Raw genomic sequence first — 17,702 nt, 5'->3', positions numbered from 1 at the left:
AGGATGTTGATATTCTCTTGATTAATCGTATCAATGGGCCTCACAGCTAGGAGACCCGAGTTCGATTCCACCCTCGGGTATCTCTGTGTGGAGTTTGCATGTTCTCCCCGTGCATGCGTGGGTTTTCTCCGGGTACTCCGGTTTCCTCCCACATTCCAAAAACATGCTAGGTTAATTAGCGACTCCAAATTGTCCATAGGTATGAATGTGAGTGTGAATGGTTGTTTGTCTATATGTGCCCTGTGATTGGCTGGCCACCAGTCCAGGGTGTACCCCGCCTCTCGCCCGAAGATAGCTGGGATAGGCTCCAGCACCCCCCGCGACCCTTGTGAGGGTAAGCGGTAGAAAATGAATGAATGAGTTCTCCTCCTATTTTGTGTGGAAGTGGTAACTTTTTGGCTTCTTATTTTGTCTTTCCCAACCTTCGGCCATCTCTGTGTGGAGTTTGCATGTTCTCCCCGTGCATGCGTGGGTTTTCTCCAGGTACTCCGGTTTCCTCCCACATTCCAAAAACATGCTAGGTTAATTGGCGACTCCAAATTGTCCATAGGTATGAATGTGAGTGTGAATGGTTGTTTGTCGAGATGTGCCCTGTGATTGGCTGGCTGGCCACCAGTCCAGGGTGTACCCAATCTCTCACCTGAAGACAGTTGGGATAGGCTCCAGCACTCCCACGACCCTCGTGAGTATTATTATTATTTATTATTATTATTCTTATTGATGTTATTCATTCATTCATTTTCTACTGCTTATCCTCACAAGGGTCGCGGGGGAAGCTGGAGCCTATCCCAGCTGTCTTCGGCCAGCCAATCACAGGGCACATATAGACAAACAACCATTCACACTCGCTGAAATTATCATTTGCCTAAAATATTTCATCACAAATTAATCACATTTTGTACATAGTTAACTCATAATTAATCACAGATAGAAATACTTTTTTTAATCTACAAACAGTAAGGATGTATGAATGTGAGTGTGAATGGTTGTTTGTCTATATGTGCCCTGTGATTGGCTGGCCACCAGTCCAGGGTGTACCCCGCCTCTCGCCCGAAGACAGCTGGGATAGGCTCCAGCATTTCTTGTATTATTCTTATTCATTCATTTCTACCGCTTTTCCTCACTAGGGTCGCGGGGTGCAATCACAGGGCACATATAGACCAACAACCATTCATACTCACTGAAATTATCATTAAATTAAAATATTTAATCACAAATTAATCACATTTTGTACATAGTTAACTCATAATCACAGATAGAAAGGATGTATGAATGTGAGTGTGAATGGTTGTTTGTCTATATGTGCCCTGTGATTGGCTGGCGACCAGTCCAGGGAGTACCCGGGCCTCTTGCCCGTAGATAGCTGGGATAGGCTCCAGCATACCCACAACTGGTAGAAAATGAATGAATGTCACAGCAGTACTCTATAAGAGAGTGAAGTTTACAGTGTGTACCGCTTGTCCTCATTCAGGACACTGACACTGAACTGGAGCCTATCCCAGTTGACTCGTTTACCTCTTTAGAGTCCAGCAAGGAGACACTCGGGATAGAAGCCCAGGCGTCTTCATGAGGGACCAGTTTGTCTCCCTCGAGTCTGTAGATCCCGTTGGAGTCCAACACCCCGCTTTCATACAGCTCATCCTCCTCTGGTTCTCCTGCTCCTGTAACACACACACACGCACACACACACATATGCACACACACACACACACACACACAGATAAACACACATACAAACACACACACACACACACAGACACACACATGGTGAGAATAACAACCAAAATGTTATGAACCAGCTGCGTACACAAAGTACCTCTATACTGTCTTTTCCCTCCAAGCAGACTCCAGAACTCTTTGGCCCATCTGCTGTCTGTGTTGATGCCCTCCTCCAGCACCGTCACCTGAGAGGCTTTGCACCCCAGATCTCTCTTAGCCTGGACAAAGGACGCCATCTCCGACGCCTGACATGGTAGAATTAAGAAGAGCCAAATCCCAAATCCTGTTAGCTGCCATCTTACCTTCGCCTTCTCAATGACGTTGGCAAACTCGCCACTCCACAGGAAGCAGTGCTTGGGCGTGATGAGGAGGAAGCAGTCGCCGCTGTTGAGGGATTTGGAGGTGGGCTCCAGCAGGCGTACCTGAACGTGCCTCCGACCTGAAGACGAAACAAATAACATAATAAAAATACCTGCATTCAACATACAAGATGTCTGCCGTCTCTGACCTTTGATGCGTATGAGCATGAGCTTGTTGAAGGGCAGCGCGCTGTTGTTGGTCACAACATCGGTTGACTTGACGCTACGCAGGCTGACCTTGCGGAAGTTCTCCTTGCTGGCCAGGCCTGCCAGAGCTACGTCAGCCAGGTTGGAGTGTTTCGCCACTAGGAGGAACAGGAAGTACAGACATAGTACCATGAATGCTCTCATGTCTAACAGAACCAATGTTGTAATAGCGGCAAGGAGCTAACTCCTCAGACAGAAACAATACTGTCGATATCAATTGATCGCTCACATTTAAATGCATTATATATTGATAATATAAAACAATAATTTTTGTGTTTTAACATTACTAGTACAACATGGCAGCAACAGAACCAGTATTGTAATCCTGGTAAGACCAATACAGCTCAGCCAGCATTAATACTGCTGATGACATCATTGTAAACAACAGTATGGCAAGCATTCATTTCATCTACACTGCTAGTAGGAACTTTTTTTCAAGTGCATGCAGAGATAGATAAAACCACTCAGGATTACATCAGGGGTGGGCAAACTTTTTGACTTGCGGGGGCTGCATTGATTTAACAAAATTGAAGCGGGGGCCATACTATATATTTTACACTTAATTATTGTATCTGTAGGGCTGCACGGCGGTCGAGTGGTTAGCGCGCAGACCTCACAGCTGGGAGACCAGGGTTCAATTCTATGTCTATATGTGCCCTGTGATTGGCTGGCAATGAGTCCAGGGTGTACCCCGCCTCTCGCCCGAAGACAGATGGGATAGGCTCCAGCACCCCCGTGTGAGGGTCAGCAGTAAAAAATGAATGAATGAATAAGAATAATACAAGAAATGCTGGAGCCTATCCCAGTTGACGTTAGGTGAGAGGCGGGATACACTCTGGACTGGTCGCCAGCCAATCATTCATTCATTAATTCATTTTCTACTGCTTATCCTCACAAGGGTCGCGGGGCGGTGCTGGAGCCTATCCCAGCTGTCTTCGGGCGAGAGGCGGGGTACACCCTGGACTGGTGGCCAGCCAATCACAGGGCACATATAGACAAACAACCATTCACACTCGCATTCATACATCCTTACTGATTGTAGAAAAAAATGGTCTTTCTATCTGTGATTAATTATGAGTTAACTATGTACAAAATGTGATTAATTTGTGATTAAATATTATAGGCGAATGATAATTTCAGTGAGTGTGAATGGTTGTTTGTCTATATGTGCCCAGTGATTGTACACCACCTCTCGCCCCAAGACAGCTGGGATAGGCTCCAGCACCCCCGCGACCCTTGTGAGGATAAGCTGGATAACATTAATAAGAATAATACAAGAAATGCTGGAGCCTATCCAAGCTGTCTTCGGGCCTTGACTGGTCGCCAGCCAGGGTGTACCCTGCCCTTCGCCCGAATACAGCTGGGATAGGCTCCAGCACCCCCAACCCTTGTGTGGATCATACAACCCACAACTATGGACAGTTACCTTTAGCATTCATAGTAGCATACGGTCAAAAAGTGTGTGGACACGCCCCTAAATGAATCGAACTTTGGGGTTTCGTTTTGAATGAATGAACTCTTACTCCTCTCCACTTGAATCCTCTTGGTCTCCACTGTGGCGATGTTGAGCCTCTGTTCCGTGTACACCTGCCTGATGTCATCACGTGCAGCCAGTGCTTTCAGAGGGTTCCTGGATCCCTGGTTCCTTCTATTTGGCCTCACCGCACGTTTGTGCTCGGCGACGGCTGAGGTGAGCCTGTATAAAAAAAAGAATAAAAAGTCATATTTTTTATGGTAATGGTAATGGTTTTATTTCATTTGAACATGCATCAGATTACAATTGAATGCATCACATAATCAGTTCACAGTTCCACATGTCCGAAAGGAGTAGGAAGAAGCAAAGCTTATTAAATCCTGCCCCTCCATCTGGTACTTTTACAAACAGTAACTGTTACATTTGTTCACTTCCTGCTTTCCTAAAGTAATTTAATTAAAAAAAAAATCATTTTTTTATTTAAATTTTTAAATATTTGTTTTTAAATTTATTTTAATTTTTTTTATTTTAAATTTTTTTTGTAATTTTTTTATAAAATTAAATTGAATTAAATTAATTTTTAATTTTTTTTTTAAAAAAATTGATTTTTTTTAATTTTTTTTTTTTAATTTTTTAAAATTAAATTAAATTGAATTAAATTAAATTTTTTAATTAAATTAATTTTTGTCACATTTTTGCAGTACATTTAGCAAGTGAAGATTGCTTTTATAGTTAATTAGCCCATATTTCCACACATCGGTTGGCGTTCTTATTTTTATATTTTTTATTATAATTATTATTCATTATTTTTAGCCTTATGCATTATTTTAGCTGTTTGAAGATGAACTATATCAGCAAGTTGAAGTATTTGTGATTTTAGAAATAAGGAGTTAGTATGTTCTCTGTAGGCGGCATTATGAATTATCCTTACTGGCCTTTTTTTGCAGTACATTTAGCGAGTGAAGATTGCTTTTATAGTTATTAGCCCATATTTCCACACAATAAGTAAGATATGGTAGAAGCAGAGAGCAATAAAGAGTGTGGAGTGAAATTTAGCTTTGTTCAATATTGAAATATTTCTGTCCACCTTATGTTGTATTTTTGTAATATGAGGCTTCCAACTCATATTTTGATCTATTTTGATCCTCAGAAATGTATTCATGACTGTTCTTATAGAAAGGTACAAACTTGGGTGTGTGAGCCTGGACGTGACTCAGGTCCTCCTCGCTGACGATGACGTCCCGAAGAAACGAGGGTGAGATGGACCTATAGAAGTTGCCGAAGGTCTCTTCATCATCCAGAGTCATGACTTCCTTCTCAGCCTCAGCCGTCACTTCAATGGTGGACGTGCTGCTTTTGCTGACACCTGACGATGGAAAAAAAAAAAAACAATGCCATCAACGTTAATATCGGAAATATTAAAAATGTATCTGATACCTTTGCTGTGAAGTTTGTCCAGGAAGGACTCGAGTTTATCCAGACGTTTGTCTCCTTCGACTTTGACAGCAGTTCTACTGGAGATTTCTGTTGATAAGCAGAGTGACCGTTTAGTACTTGGTTAGAATTAGAGGTTGAAAAAGCGTCATTTAGTACCTTCGTGTGGTTTCACAGGCGTGGCGTTTGACTTTTTGAGCGGCGTAAGACGAGACTCTTCCTTTCCGGCGTCCGTCACTAGCCCTGATTAAATATTACAAAATCATTTTACCGATTTGTTACTAGGATTGGAGCCCAAAGGGAGATCTTACCTCTCTTGGCCATGCGTCCTGCTACGGTGAACTGGATGGAATCGTTGGCTGCTCCTTTGCCTTTACTCTTCCATTGCTCCTCCTTGTCCTTCAGGACCTTCATCCTCTCAGCCAGAGACACCTTGGATGTCGTATCCACGCTGGATTTCTGTTATGAAAGTTGCGTTAAGACAGTGGATGACTTGGACTTCTAATAACTAATAACTATTGCAACATTGGTTCTATTGATGTTGTGTTGTGCAATATACTTGTTGATAAATGGTCATGTGGTCATTCAATTCCAGACATTTTTTTTGGCTATATGTTCTTGGGCTATATAGACATGGTTTAAACCAAAAAAAAGATTAAAGTCCCATCTTTCATTAAATGTTTGTTTCTACCTTTTTCTGTTCTTTAGTAATCAGCAGTAGAATATACATAGGTACGTTTCAAAATATCATAATATCAGTTCTCAACAACAAAAATGGCTTTTTTGTGAGATACATTCAAGCATAACTTTCACACAAATTTTGACATATATATTTAGCCAAAATGTCCAAGCAATGATGGTGCTATTTTTTTTTACAAAAAAATAGGTGCTATTTTTTTTAACAAAAAAATAGGTGCTATTTTTTAACAAAAAAATAGGTGCTATTTTTTAACAAAAAATAGGTTTTATTTTTTTAACAAAAAATAGGTTTTATTTTTTTAAACAAAAAATAGGTGCTTTTTTAAACAAAAAAATAGGTGCTGTTTTTTTTTTTACAAAAAAAGTGCTGTTTTTATGGTGCTATTTTTTTTTACCAAAAATAGGTGCTATTTTTTTTACAAAGAATTAATGCTATTTTTTTTACAAAAAACTGATGCTATTTTTTTTACAAAAAAATTATGCTATTTTTTTTTACAAAAAATAGGTGCTATTTTTTTTACAAAAAAATAGGTGCTATGTTTTTAACAAAAATAGGTGCTATGTTTTTAACAAAAAATAGGTGCTATGTTTTTAAAACAAAAAAATATGTGCTTTTTTAAACAAAATATAGGTGCTCTTTTAAACTAAAAATAGGTGCTGTTTTTTTTTACAAAAAAAGGTGCTGTTTTTTTTTTTACAAAAAATAGGTGCTGTTTTTTTTTTTACAAAAAATAGGTGCTGTTTTTATGGTGCTATTTTTTTTAGAAAAAAGTAGGTGCTATTTTTTTACAAAAAATTGATGCTATTTTTTTACAAAAAAATACGTGCTATTTTTTAAAGAAAAAAATGTCTTTTTTTTTACAAAAATAGCACCATATATTATTTACGTTTGCACATGTGCATGTATTTGCGCGTGTGTGTTAAAATTTTCCATCAACGCATAACCACATTTGCTGCAAGTACGATTCCTTATTTATAAATGTAATATTTTTGTAGGTAAAGCCTAAAAAAAACTGTTTACAACTTTTTAAATATGATTTTTAACATAATCAGAGCCGTCTAGACATTAAATAACACCCCTATATTCACCTTTACACTATTATTCACCAATATAGTACACATAATAAGACTAAATAAGCTGTGCTTATGTGTGTTACGGTAAATGTATTCCCTGGGGGACCTAACACTCTCACCAAAGTGTGTAGAATCCTACTGAATTCGTCTTTTGAATGCCTTATAATTGTATTTTAATTCAACAAAATGACATGACATGTGCACAATTCTTTGAAAAGGAGGAGTAAGAACCAAATCCTACTCCTGAACACTTCCTGTGCATGATATTACAACTACTGGTGTCAGCAATCTCTCATTCCCAACACATTACCCGGCAATTACTCTTTTAAAGTGAAATTTCATCCGCACCGCTTCTTCCAAAAACAACATTTTCGTGGAAAAAAAAACAAAAAAAAAAAAAACAAGACCCGGCTGATTAATTTCCTCCGCCACATTTGCACCTGAATACACCACCATTAAAAGCATATTAACAATCATTTACGGCGCCTCGTGCCGCCGATGGACCCCGGGAGCTGTGTTATACTAACAAATGATACAGCACTCCGCCTCTGAATGGCGCTCGGTGTCTTTTTCCACGGCTGACACCACTTCATCATTTGCAATTAACTGCAACGATGAGTGAAGACTTTAATGAACAACAACACAATAAAAACCTTTCAGTTGACTAAAGACATGGAAAAAAAAATGAAACATTATATCTAAATACGCATGGAAGAAAGCAACGCTAATGGATGACGTTTCTTGGCGTAATCTTTACTGTAAGGCCAGATGGGCCGAGTTAAACATCTACAGATGGAGTAAAAAAAAAAAAAGATGTGTGTCCCAAGCCAAGCTGTCAATGTGGCATTAAATCCGGGGTAGATCTCCCCCCGAAAATGTAGCCTATCTTGACAATCTGACATTAAGTAGATGTAAGAAGCAGTATAAAAATAAGACATTGTCAGCCTGAAAATCCGTCATTTGCAGCCTTTATTGGTTGCTCGGTAGCAACAGTGGAAACTTGCTGTACCGTGCAAATTAAACTACATGTCAGGTTTCTATCACTGAATAACAAAGAAAGAGGAAAAAAAAAAAAAGTCGCTTTGAGTGGAGGCAGGCGATAAATAACCCGATAGCTGCAGCTGCAAGGTCAAAAGTTTAATCTTAGTAGAGTCAAAAAAACAGTTCCGATATCCACCTGATCCTTGCGTACTAATTTATAGTAAAGAAGCTCGTTATTTATCCTGCATTTATGTGAAAAATATCCCAGCATCCAAATATAAAGATGCAAAAAGTAGAAACAGATGTGCAAAAACTAGCACTTTCTTTAGTTCCACTGTGGGTTACTCATGGCAAAACAATAAGGTGCTGTTGAAAAAGAAGATATTGCTCTTGCTACGATATCGCATCTTTGGAAATCTTGATCAATGTGCTAGCACTTTTTTTGCTTCCACTGTGGGTTACTCATGGCAAAACAGGAAGGTGCTGTTGAAAAAGAAGGTGTTGCTCTTGCTACTATATCGCATCTTTGGAAATCTGTTTAAAAAGAAAGTGTTGCTCTTGCTACTATATCGCATCTTTGGAAATCTTGATCAATGTGCTAGCACTTTTTTTTGGTTCCACTGTGGGTTACTCATGGCAAAACAAGAAGGTGCTGTTGAAAAAGAAGGTGTTGCTCCTGCTACCATATTGCATCTTTGGAAATCTTGATCAATGTGCTAGCACTTTCTTTGGTTCCACTGTTGGTTACTCATGGCAAAACAAGAAGGTGCTGTTGAAAAAGAGGGTATTGCTCTTGCTACTATATCGCATCTTTGGAAATCTTGATCAATGTGCTAGCACTTTTTTTTGCTTCCACTGTGGGTTACTCATGGCAAAACAGGAAGGTGCTGTTGAAAAAGAAGGTGTTGCTCTTGCTACCATATCGCATCTTCGGAAATCTTGATCAATGTGCTAGCACTTTCTTTGGTTCCACTGTGGGTTACTCATGGCAAAACAAGAAGGTATTGCTCTTGCTACTATTTCGCATCTTTGGAAATCTTGATCAATGTGCTAACATTTTCTTTGGTTCCATTGTGGGTTACTCATGGCAAAACAAGAAGGTATTGCTCTTGCTACTATATTACATCTTTGGAAATCTTGATCAACGTGCCAGCACTTTCTTTTGGTTCCACTGTGGGTTACTCATGGCAAAACAAGAAGGTGCTTTGAAAAAGAAGGTGTTGCTCTTGCTACCATATCGCATCTTTGGAAATCTTGACCAATGTGCTAGCACTTTCTTTGGTTCCACTGTTGGTTACTCATGGCAAAACAAGAAGGTATTGCTCTTGCGACTATTTCGCATCTTTGGAAATCTTGATCAATGTGCTAGCACTTTCTTTGGTTCCACTGTGGGTTACTCATGGCAAAACAAGAAGGTAATGCTCTTGCGACTATTTCGCATCTTTGGAAATCTTGATCAATGTGCTAGCACTTTCTTTGGTTTGGTTCCATTGTGGGTTACTCATGGCAAAACAAGAAGGTGCTGTTGAAAAAGAAGATATTGCTCTTGCTACTATATCGCATCTTTGGAAATTTTGATCAATGTGCTAACACTTTCTTTGGTTCCACTGTGGGTTACTCATGGCAAAACAAGAAGGTGCTGTTGAAAAAGAAGGTGCTGCTCTTGCTACTATATCGCATCTTTGGAAATCTTGATCAATGTGTTAGCACTCTTTTTGGTTCCACTGTGGGTTACTCATGGCAAAACAAGAAGGTTCTGTTGAAAAAGAAGGTGTTGCTCTTGCTACAGTTCCGATATCCACCTGATCCTTGCGTACTAATTTATAGTAAAGAAGCTTTTTATTATGCAGTTATGTGAAAAATATCCCAGCATAGAAATATAGAGATGTAAAAAGTAGAAACAGATGTGCAAAAACACTTGACCTTCACATTAAAGTGAATCATTTCTGTACTTTCTGCAGGGTTACTCAATGTGGCAACAGTCAAGCATTGTAAAACAAGAGCCTTTGTGCATCTGGCTTTTGCTGACTATATAAACACAGAACCGCCTGAGCACAATGCAAGCTGTGACATGGACAGCTTGGACTTTCATGTTTCTCACACAAGAGTGACGCTATCTCTGGAGTCCATCAGAACGAGGGGGAATTCTACATCGGCTTGACAAGACCCCCAAAGAATGCAGGGGACGACATATACTTCTCACAGGAAGCCATCATTCGTCATAAAGGGAGGCCAGTGGGGGTATAACAGAAAATACTAAAGAACCACTAGTGTGCAGTGTGTTGGGTATTAACACTGAATTGGTCCTATTTTGTTCTGAATGCATTGTTAGCATCTTTAGCTTGCTAAGAAAATGGCAACTGGGAAACCGCAAGTCAGCTAAGTCTAGCCATTTTGAACACAAACACACTATAGTTTCACCGTTATAGCATAAAACAATTCTAAATGCATATAAAAGGACGAATGAAAGGGACAAAGGTTACCCAAAGACACAATAGTGGCAGCAAGATCAACACCACCTTCCTGTTTTGTCAGTATTTCGTGAAGTCAGTAGTGTTTTTCACTTTCTTGATCAATATGCTAGCACTTTCTTTGGTTCCACTGTGGGTTACTCATGGCAAAACAAGAAGGTATTGCTCTTGCTACTATATCGCATCTTTGGAAATCTTGATCAACGTGCTAGCACTTACTCATGGCAAAACAAGAAGGTGCTGCTCTTGCTACCATATCGCATCTTTGGAAATCTTGATCAATGTGCTAGCACTTTCTTTGGTTCCACTGTGGGTTACTCATGGCAAAACAAGAAGGTATTGCTCTTGCTACTATATCGCATCTTCGGAAATCTTGATCAATGTGCTAGCACTTACTCATGGCAAAACAAGAAGGTGCTGCTCTTGCTACCATATCGCATCTTTGGAAATCTTGATCAATGTGCTAGCACTTTCTTTGGTTCCACTGTGGGTTACTCATGGCAAAACAAGAAGGTGCTGCTCTTGCTACCATATCGCATCTTTGCGAATCTTGATCAATGTGCTAGCACTTTCTCATGGCAAAACAAGAAGGTGCTGCTCTTGCTACCATATCGCATCTTTGGAAATCTTGATCAATGTGCTAGCACTTTCTTTGGTTCCACTGTGGGTTACTCATGGCAAAACAAGAAGGTGCTGCTCTTGCTACCATATCACATCTTTGGAAATCTTGATCAATGTGCTAGCACTTTCTCATGGCAAAACAAGAAGGTGCTGCTCTTTCTACCAGATCGCATCGTTGGAAATCTTGATCAATGTGCTAGCACTTTCTTTGGTTGCACTGTGGGTTACTCATGGCAAAACAAGAAGATGCTGCTCTTGCTCCAATATTGCATCTTTGGAAATCTTGATCAATGTGCTAGCACTTTCCTTGGTTCCATTGTGGGTTACTCATGGCAAAACAAGAAGGTGCTGTTGAAAAAGAAGGTGTTGCTCTTGCTACTATATTGCATCTTCGGAAATCTGTTGAAAAAGAAGGTGTTGCTCTTGCTACTATATTGCGTCTTTGGAAATCTTGATCAATCTGCTAGCACTTTCTTTGGTTCCACTCTTGGTTACTCATGGCAAAACAAGAAGGTGCTGTTGAAAAAGAAGGTGTTGCTCTTGCTACCATATCGCATCTTCGGATATCTTGATCAATGTGCTAGCACTTTCTTTGGTTCCACTGTCGGTTACTCATGGAAAAACAAGAAGGTATCGCTCTTGCTATCAGCTCTTGCTATCCATGGGTTACTCATGGCAAAACAAGAAGGTGCTGTTGAAAAACCACATCAAATCTTTGAAAAAAGTAACCTTAAATGTTAATTTTCCTCTACATTCATCATTTACTGTGTTTTGTGTCAACATTTTTGCCTTTTTTTGAAACAATACTCCACTAAAATCTTTATTTTGAACCGGGTATCTGTCTGCAAAGTGAAAAATTTCAAGTCATGCGATCAAGCTTTGGAGCTCCAATGAAACAACAAAATGAGACGCATGTTGCACACTCACCTGGAGATACTGGGAAAGGTTGACAGGCAGGTGTCAAAGAAGTCAAAGAAAGGGGGGTAGAGTCTGGAGGTAGGTGAGGGGGTAAACAAGGAAGAAAGGTGGGAAGAGGAAAAGTGGGAATTAATCAGAGTACGACACGTGCAAGTAGGTGACTTTAGCCAGGGAAAGAGGAAAATGACATAAATACGACTACATCTGGACAGCAATAAAGAAATATACACGTATATTGTCATGCTACTCACACTGTACCCAGAATACATGAAAGACAAACAATACAGCAAAAAGTACTATGTACAAGAATTAACTAAAAACATTCATTCATTCATTCATTTTCTACTGCTTATCCTCACGAGGGTCGCGGGGATGCTGGAGCCTATCCCAGCTGTCTTGGGGTGAGAGGCGGGGTACAATCACAGGGCACATATAGACAAACAACCATTCACACTCACTGAAATTATCATTTGCCTAAAATATCAAATCACAAATTAATCACATTTTGTATATAGTTAACTCATAATTAATCACAGATAGAAAGACTTTTTTTTCTACAATCAGTAAGGATGTATGAATGTGAGTGTGAATGGTTGTTTGTCTATATGTGCCCTGTGATTGGCTGGCCACCAGTCCAGGGTGTACCCCGCCTCTCGCCCGAAAACAGCTGGGATAGACTCCAGCATCTCTTGTATTATTCTTATTGATGTTATTCATTAATTAATTCATTTTCTACTGCTTATCCTCACAAGGGTTGCGGGGGTGCTGGAGCCTATCCCAGCTGTCTTGGGGTGAGAGGCGGGGTACAATCACAGGGCACATATAGACAAACAACCATTCACACTCACTGAAATTATCATTTGCCTAAAATATCAAATCACAAATTAATCACATTTTGTATATAGTTAACTCATAATTAATCACAGATAGAAAGACTTTTTTTTCTACAATCAGTAAGGATGTATGAATGTGAGTGTGAATGGTTGTTTGTCTATATGTGCCCTGTGATTGGCTGGCCACCAGTCCAGGGTGTACCCCGCCTCTCGTCCAAAGACAGCTGGGATAGGCTCCATCATTTCTTTAATTATTCTTATTGATGTTCATTCATTTTCTACCGCTTATCCTCACAAGGGTTGCGCGGGTGCTGGAGCCTATCCCAGCTGTCTTGGGGTGAGAGGCGGGGTATCAGAGGGCACATATAGACAACCATTCACACTCACTGAAATTATCATTCGCTTAAAATATTTAATCACAAATTAATCACATTTTGTACATAGTTAACTCATAATTAATCACAGATAGAAATACTTTTTTTTTCTACAATCAGTAAGGACTTATGAATGTGAGTGTGAATGGCTGGCCACCAGTCCAGGGTGTATCCTTCCTCTTGCACGAAGACAGCTGGGATAGGCTCCAGCACCAGTGACATGAAAATGAATGAATAAAAATGGCTGTACATACACTGCATATATAACTACAGTACTACAGTATTATAGTTATAGAGTATTGTGCAACATCAACCAGACAATGCTCCACATAGAGATGTCCGAAAGTGGAATCAAACTTGGGTCCAAGCTGTGAGACGTGCATGCTCACCACTTTACCAGCGTGCAGTCCGCAAATCATCTTAAATCCATGAAAATATCAAACACAGTTTCCAAGGAGTCAAACCCACAAGGGAACTGTCCGGCCGAGCATTCATTATCTCTGAGTGGGAGTGAGGGTCCACAGCCATTGTTTTGACAGGTGGGTCCACAGCTAGAATCCAAAACAAAGAGCTCTTGCAGTATCTGTTCATTACTATAGCTTGTATTTTTTTTAATGCTACATGCTAAATCAGCTTTATTCATTGCCGTTTAAATGAAAATCTACAATTTAAATGAAAAATACACAACATGACAGCCGCATCCAGGAAAAGACTATTTACAGGCGTAACAGGAAACATCTGGAGCTAGTTGGAGGTGGCCATGATGTGGAACATGCATGTTACAGTTCCCCCGCTCTCCCACAAATCTTCCTAAAGGTCCACTTCAGGTCACATGGTCTTTACCTTTACAAGTACTTCTGCTGTCTCAAAGAGTTGCAAGAATTTATTCGACACTCGCTTTTGTTTGTGGAAGACATTCTTGAAAGGTTGTGGTGACAACAAAAACAACAGGAGAAGAAAGAGTATCTCCGGGGGAAAAAGGGTTGTAAGGTGTTAAGCCGCGGTGTAGGGTTTTATTTGTACAATGGGAGTTGAGGTAAAAACCTGGATTTGTGGCGTTACTATTTCCAAATGTTGCTGAGTCAGCAGGAGGGAAACAATGTGTCTGAATCCTTTCATCTTGCACAGTATACAGAAAAAAAAAGCTGATGCAGCACATAGACATCAGAGAATTGACCCCGAATATTATACTGGTCTAAGTCTAAAGATTTATACATGATACCAAGAAACTTCTAACCAAGCCATGCAGAGCTTTTCTTCCTGACACACACACACACACAAGTGGCCCATATGCGTTTTTTATACAGGTACATGACTGTCTTATATTTGAGATCTCTAGATTCATACATTAAATCAATGGAGGCTGCCAAGCAACTTCTAACCAGGCCAGTCAGAGCTTTTCTTCCTGACACAGACACAAGTGGCCCATATACTTTTTTTTTTTTTAAAAATACAGGTACATGACTGTCTTATATTTCAGATCTCTATATTCATACATTCAGATCAACGGATGGCGCCAAGCAACTTCGAACCATGCCAGTCAAAGCTTTTCTTCCTGACACACACACACACACACACACACACTAGTGGCCCATATACTTTTTTTATACAGGTACATGACTGTCTTATATTTGAGATCTCTAGATTCATACATTCAAATCAACGGATGGCGCCAAGCAACTTCTAACTAGGCCAGTCAGAGCTTTTCTTCCTGACACACACACACATATAAGTACACACACACAAGTGGCCCATATACTTTTTTTTACAGGTACATGAATGTCTTATATTTGAGATCTCGAGATTCATTGAAAATCAAATCAACAAATGGCACCAAGCCACTTCTAACCAAGCCAGTCAGAGCTTTTCTTCCTGACCCACACACACAAGTGGCCCATGTATTTTTTTTATACAGGTACATGAATGTCTTATATTTGAGATCTCTAGATTCATACATTCAAATCAACGGATGGCACCAAGCAACTTCTAACCAGGCCAGTCAGAGCTTTTCTTCCTGACACACACACACACACAAGTGGCCCATATATGTTTTTTTACAGGTACATGACTGTCTTATATTTGAGATCTCTAGATTCATACATTCAAATCAACGGATGGCGCCAAGCAACTTCTAACCAGACCAGTCAGAGCTTTTCTTCCTGACACACACACACACACTAGTTTTTTTATACAGGTACATGACTGTCTTATATTTTGAGATCTCTAGATTCATACATTCAAATCAACGGATGGCGCCAAGCACCTTCTAACCAGGCCAGTCAGAGCTTTTCTTCCTGACACACACACACACACAAGTGGCCCATATATTTATTTATATAGGTACATGACTGTCTTTTATTTGAAATCTCTAGATTCATACATTCAAATCAACGGATGGCGCCAAGCAACCTCTAACCAGGACAGTCAGAGCGTTTCTTCCTGACACACACACGTGACCCAAATACTTTTTTAATACAGATACACGACTGTCTTATATTTGAGATGTCTCGATTCATACATTCAAATCAACAAATGGCACCAAGCAACTTCTAACCAGGCCAGTCAGAGCTTTTCTTCCTGACACACACACACACTAGTGGCCCATATACTTTTTTTTTATACAGGTACATGACTGTCTTATATTTGAGATCTCTAGTTCATACATTCAAATCAACGGATGGCGCCAAGCAACTTCTAACCAGGCCAGTCAGAGCTTTTCTTCCCGACACACACACACAAAAGTGGCCCATATCCTTTTTTATACAAGTACATGACTGTCTTAGATTTGAGGTCTCTAGATTCATACATTCAAATCAACGGATGGTGCCAAACAACTTCTAACCAGGCCAGTCAGAGCTTTTCTTCCTGACACACACACACAAACACAAGTGGCCCATATATTTTTTTTATACAGGTACAAGACTGTCTTTGATTTGAGATCTCTAGATTCATACATTCAAATCAACGGCTACTGCCAAGCAATTCTAACCAGGTCAGTCAGAGCTTTTCTTCCTGACACACACACACACAAACACAAGTGACTCAAATACTTTTTTAATACGGATACACGACTGTCTTATATTTGAAATTTCTAGATTCATACATATCATATCAATGGATGGTGCCAAGCAAAATTCTGCACTGGTGCCTCACTTCGTCCATACTAGTCTTGAAAAAAAGAGGGGTCGTCTTACACTTGGGTCATGCGTTTCAAATGTTTGAGCTCTTTACCCATTAATAATAGTAATAATAATAAACAATCACACCTTTTTCTTCCAGGCATTCTCAGCATCGTGGAGCTGGCTGAAGCGATCGGCTAGCGATGTCTGGATCGTCTCAGACGGCTTGAGCTTCTTTGCCTTTTCCTTCTTCTCACCGTCACCACTGCTGAACTCTGCTAGTCTAAAAATAGAATAAGACACCAGCAAATTAATGAACATAAAATCCATCTATCATTATAAAAATGATATATTAATTATATATTTATTAATTATATATTATAAAAAATATGTTCTAATAGTAGCAATAATAGTAATATAATATGATAATATCAATTGACAGGGGCTGCTAGGTTAATTGGCAACTCCAAATTGTCCATAGGTATGAATGTGAGTGTGAATGGTTGTTTGTCTATATGTGCCCTGTGATTGGCTGGCCAATGAATGAATGAGTGAATAGCGTGTAGTGTCCATTTTGGCTCCACATATGTCGGTGTTTATGTGTTAGTGTGTGTGCGGGACCTCACAGCTAGGAGCCCCAAGTTCAATTCCACTCTCTGCCATCTCTGTGTGGAGTTTGCATGTTCTCCCCGTGCATGCGTGGGTTTTCTCCGGGTACTCCGGTTTCCTCCCACATTCCAAAAACATGCTAGGTTAATTGGCGACTCCAAATTGTCCATAGGTATGAATGTGAGTGTGAATGGTTGTTTGTCTATATGTGCCCTGTGATTGGCTGGCTGGCCACCAGTCCAGGGTGTACCCCGCCTCAATTACCTTTGTCTGATAGAGGAACCCTGGCTCCCGTCTAAACTGTCCAGCTCCTCGGTGTCCTCAGACACAGTAGAGGTCACCTCCAGGCTCTCATCCGGCGAGGGACTTTGCATCTCGTCCAAACTCCCTCGGCTGCAGCTGCTACTACTACTACGCTCGCTTCGCCGCCGCGTCGTCGTCTGGATATCAAAGCTCCCTCCGTCAGCGATATCATCATCGTCGTCGATTTCCTCATTATTGTCCTGATCCTCCTCTTCTTCGTACACCTCCTCTTCATCATCATCATTATCACTTTTGGAGTGGCTCAGGATGACGTTGCTTTGGCAGACCAACGTGCAGTCCTGCGTCGAACCTTCGCTTTGGTCAGACTCCACGCTTGTGGAACGGCTTTTCTTCAGAATCCCCTTGATGCCTCGCGGCCCGGAGGAGTCTTGACGCTGGAGTGAAACGGCCTGGAGCAAAGATGCAAAGATCTTTTTATGAAACAGTAAAGTCTCGTTATATCGATATTGTCGAGAGTCGGAAAAAATATCGATATAACCGGACTGT

The 17,702-nt window shown here is 40.2% G+C and overlaps 1 protein-coding gene across 5 annotated transcripts in view; it reads right to left on the bottom strand.

The window, feature by feature from the left end:
- svild (supervillin d) overlaps positions 1 to 17,702 on the bottom strand; it is a 76,387-nt gene that overhangs the window by 9,669 nt on the left and 49,016 nt on the right. For all 5 annotated transcript variants that reach the window (XM_078788837.1, XM_058061513.2, XM_058061514.2 and 2 more), the window contains 11 exons: positions 17,157 to 17,605; positions 16,431 to 16,566; positions 5,505 to 5,652; positions 5,353 to 5,436; positions 5,197 to 5,283; positions 4,948 to 5,125; positions 3,809 to 3,981; positions 2,228 to 2,383; positions 2,022 to 2,158; positions 1,817 to 1,964; positions 1,516 to 1,661 (listed from right to left, as the gene is read on the bottom strand). In XM_078788837.1, coding sequence (XP_078644963.1) covers positions 1,516 to 1,661; positions 1,817 to 1,964; positions 2,022 to 2,158; positions 2,228 to 2,383; positions 3,809 to 3,981; positions 4,948 to 5,125; positions 5,197 to 5,283; positions 5,353 to 5,436; positions 5,505 to 5,652; positions 16,431 to 16,566; positions 17,157 to 17,605 — 1,842 coding nt within the window. The remainder of the gene's footprint in view (positions 1 to 1,515; positions 1,662 to 1,816; positions 1,965 to 2,021; positions 2,159 to 2,227; positions 2,384 to 3,808; positions 3,982 to 4,947; positions 5,126 to 5,196; positions 5,284 to 5,352; positions 5,437 to 5,504; positions 5,653 to 16,430; positions 16,567 to 17,156; positions 17,606 to 17,702) is intronic.

Source organism: Doryrhamphus excisus, unplaced genomic scaffold, assembly GCF_037039965.1.
Source record: "Doryrhamphus excisus strain RoL-2023G ecotype Guam unplaced genomic scaffold, RoL_Dexc_Guam_v1.1 HiC_scaffold_24, whole genome shotgun sequence".
NCBI lineage: Eukaryota > Metazoa > Chordata > Actinopteri > Syngnathiformes > Syngnathidae > Doryrhamphus > Doryrhamphus excisus.
Note: the sequence above shows the minus strand (reverse complement) of the source record. Positions and strands in the feature narration are given on the sequence as shown.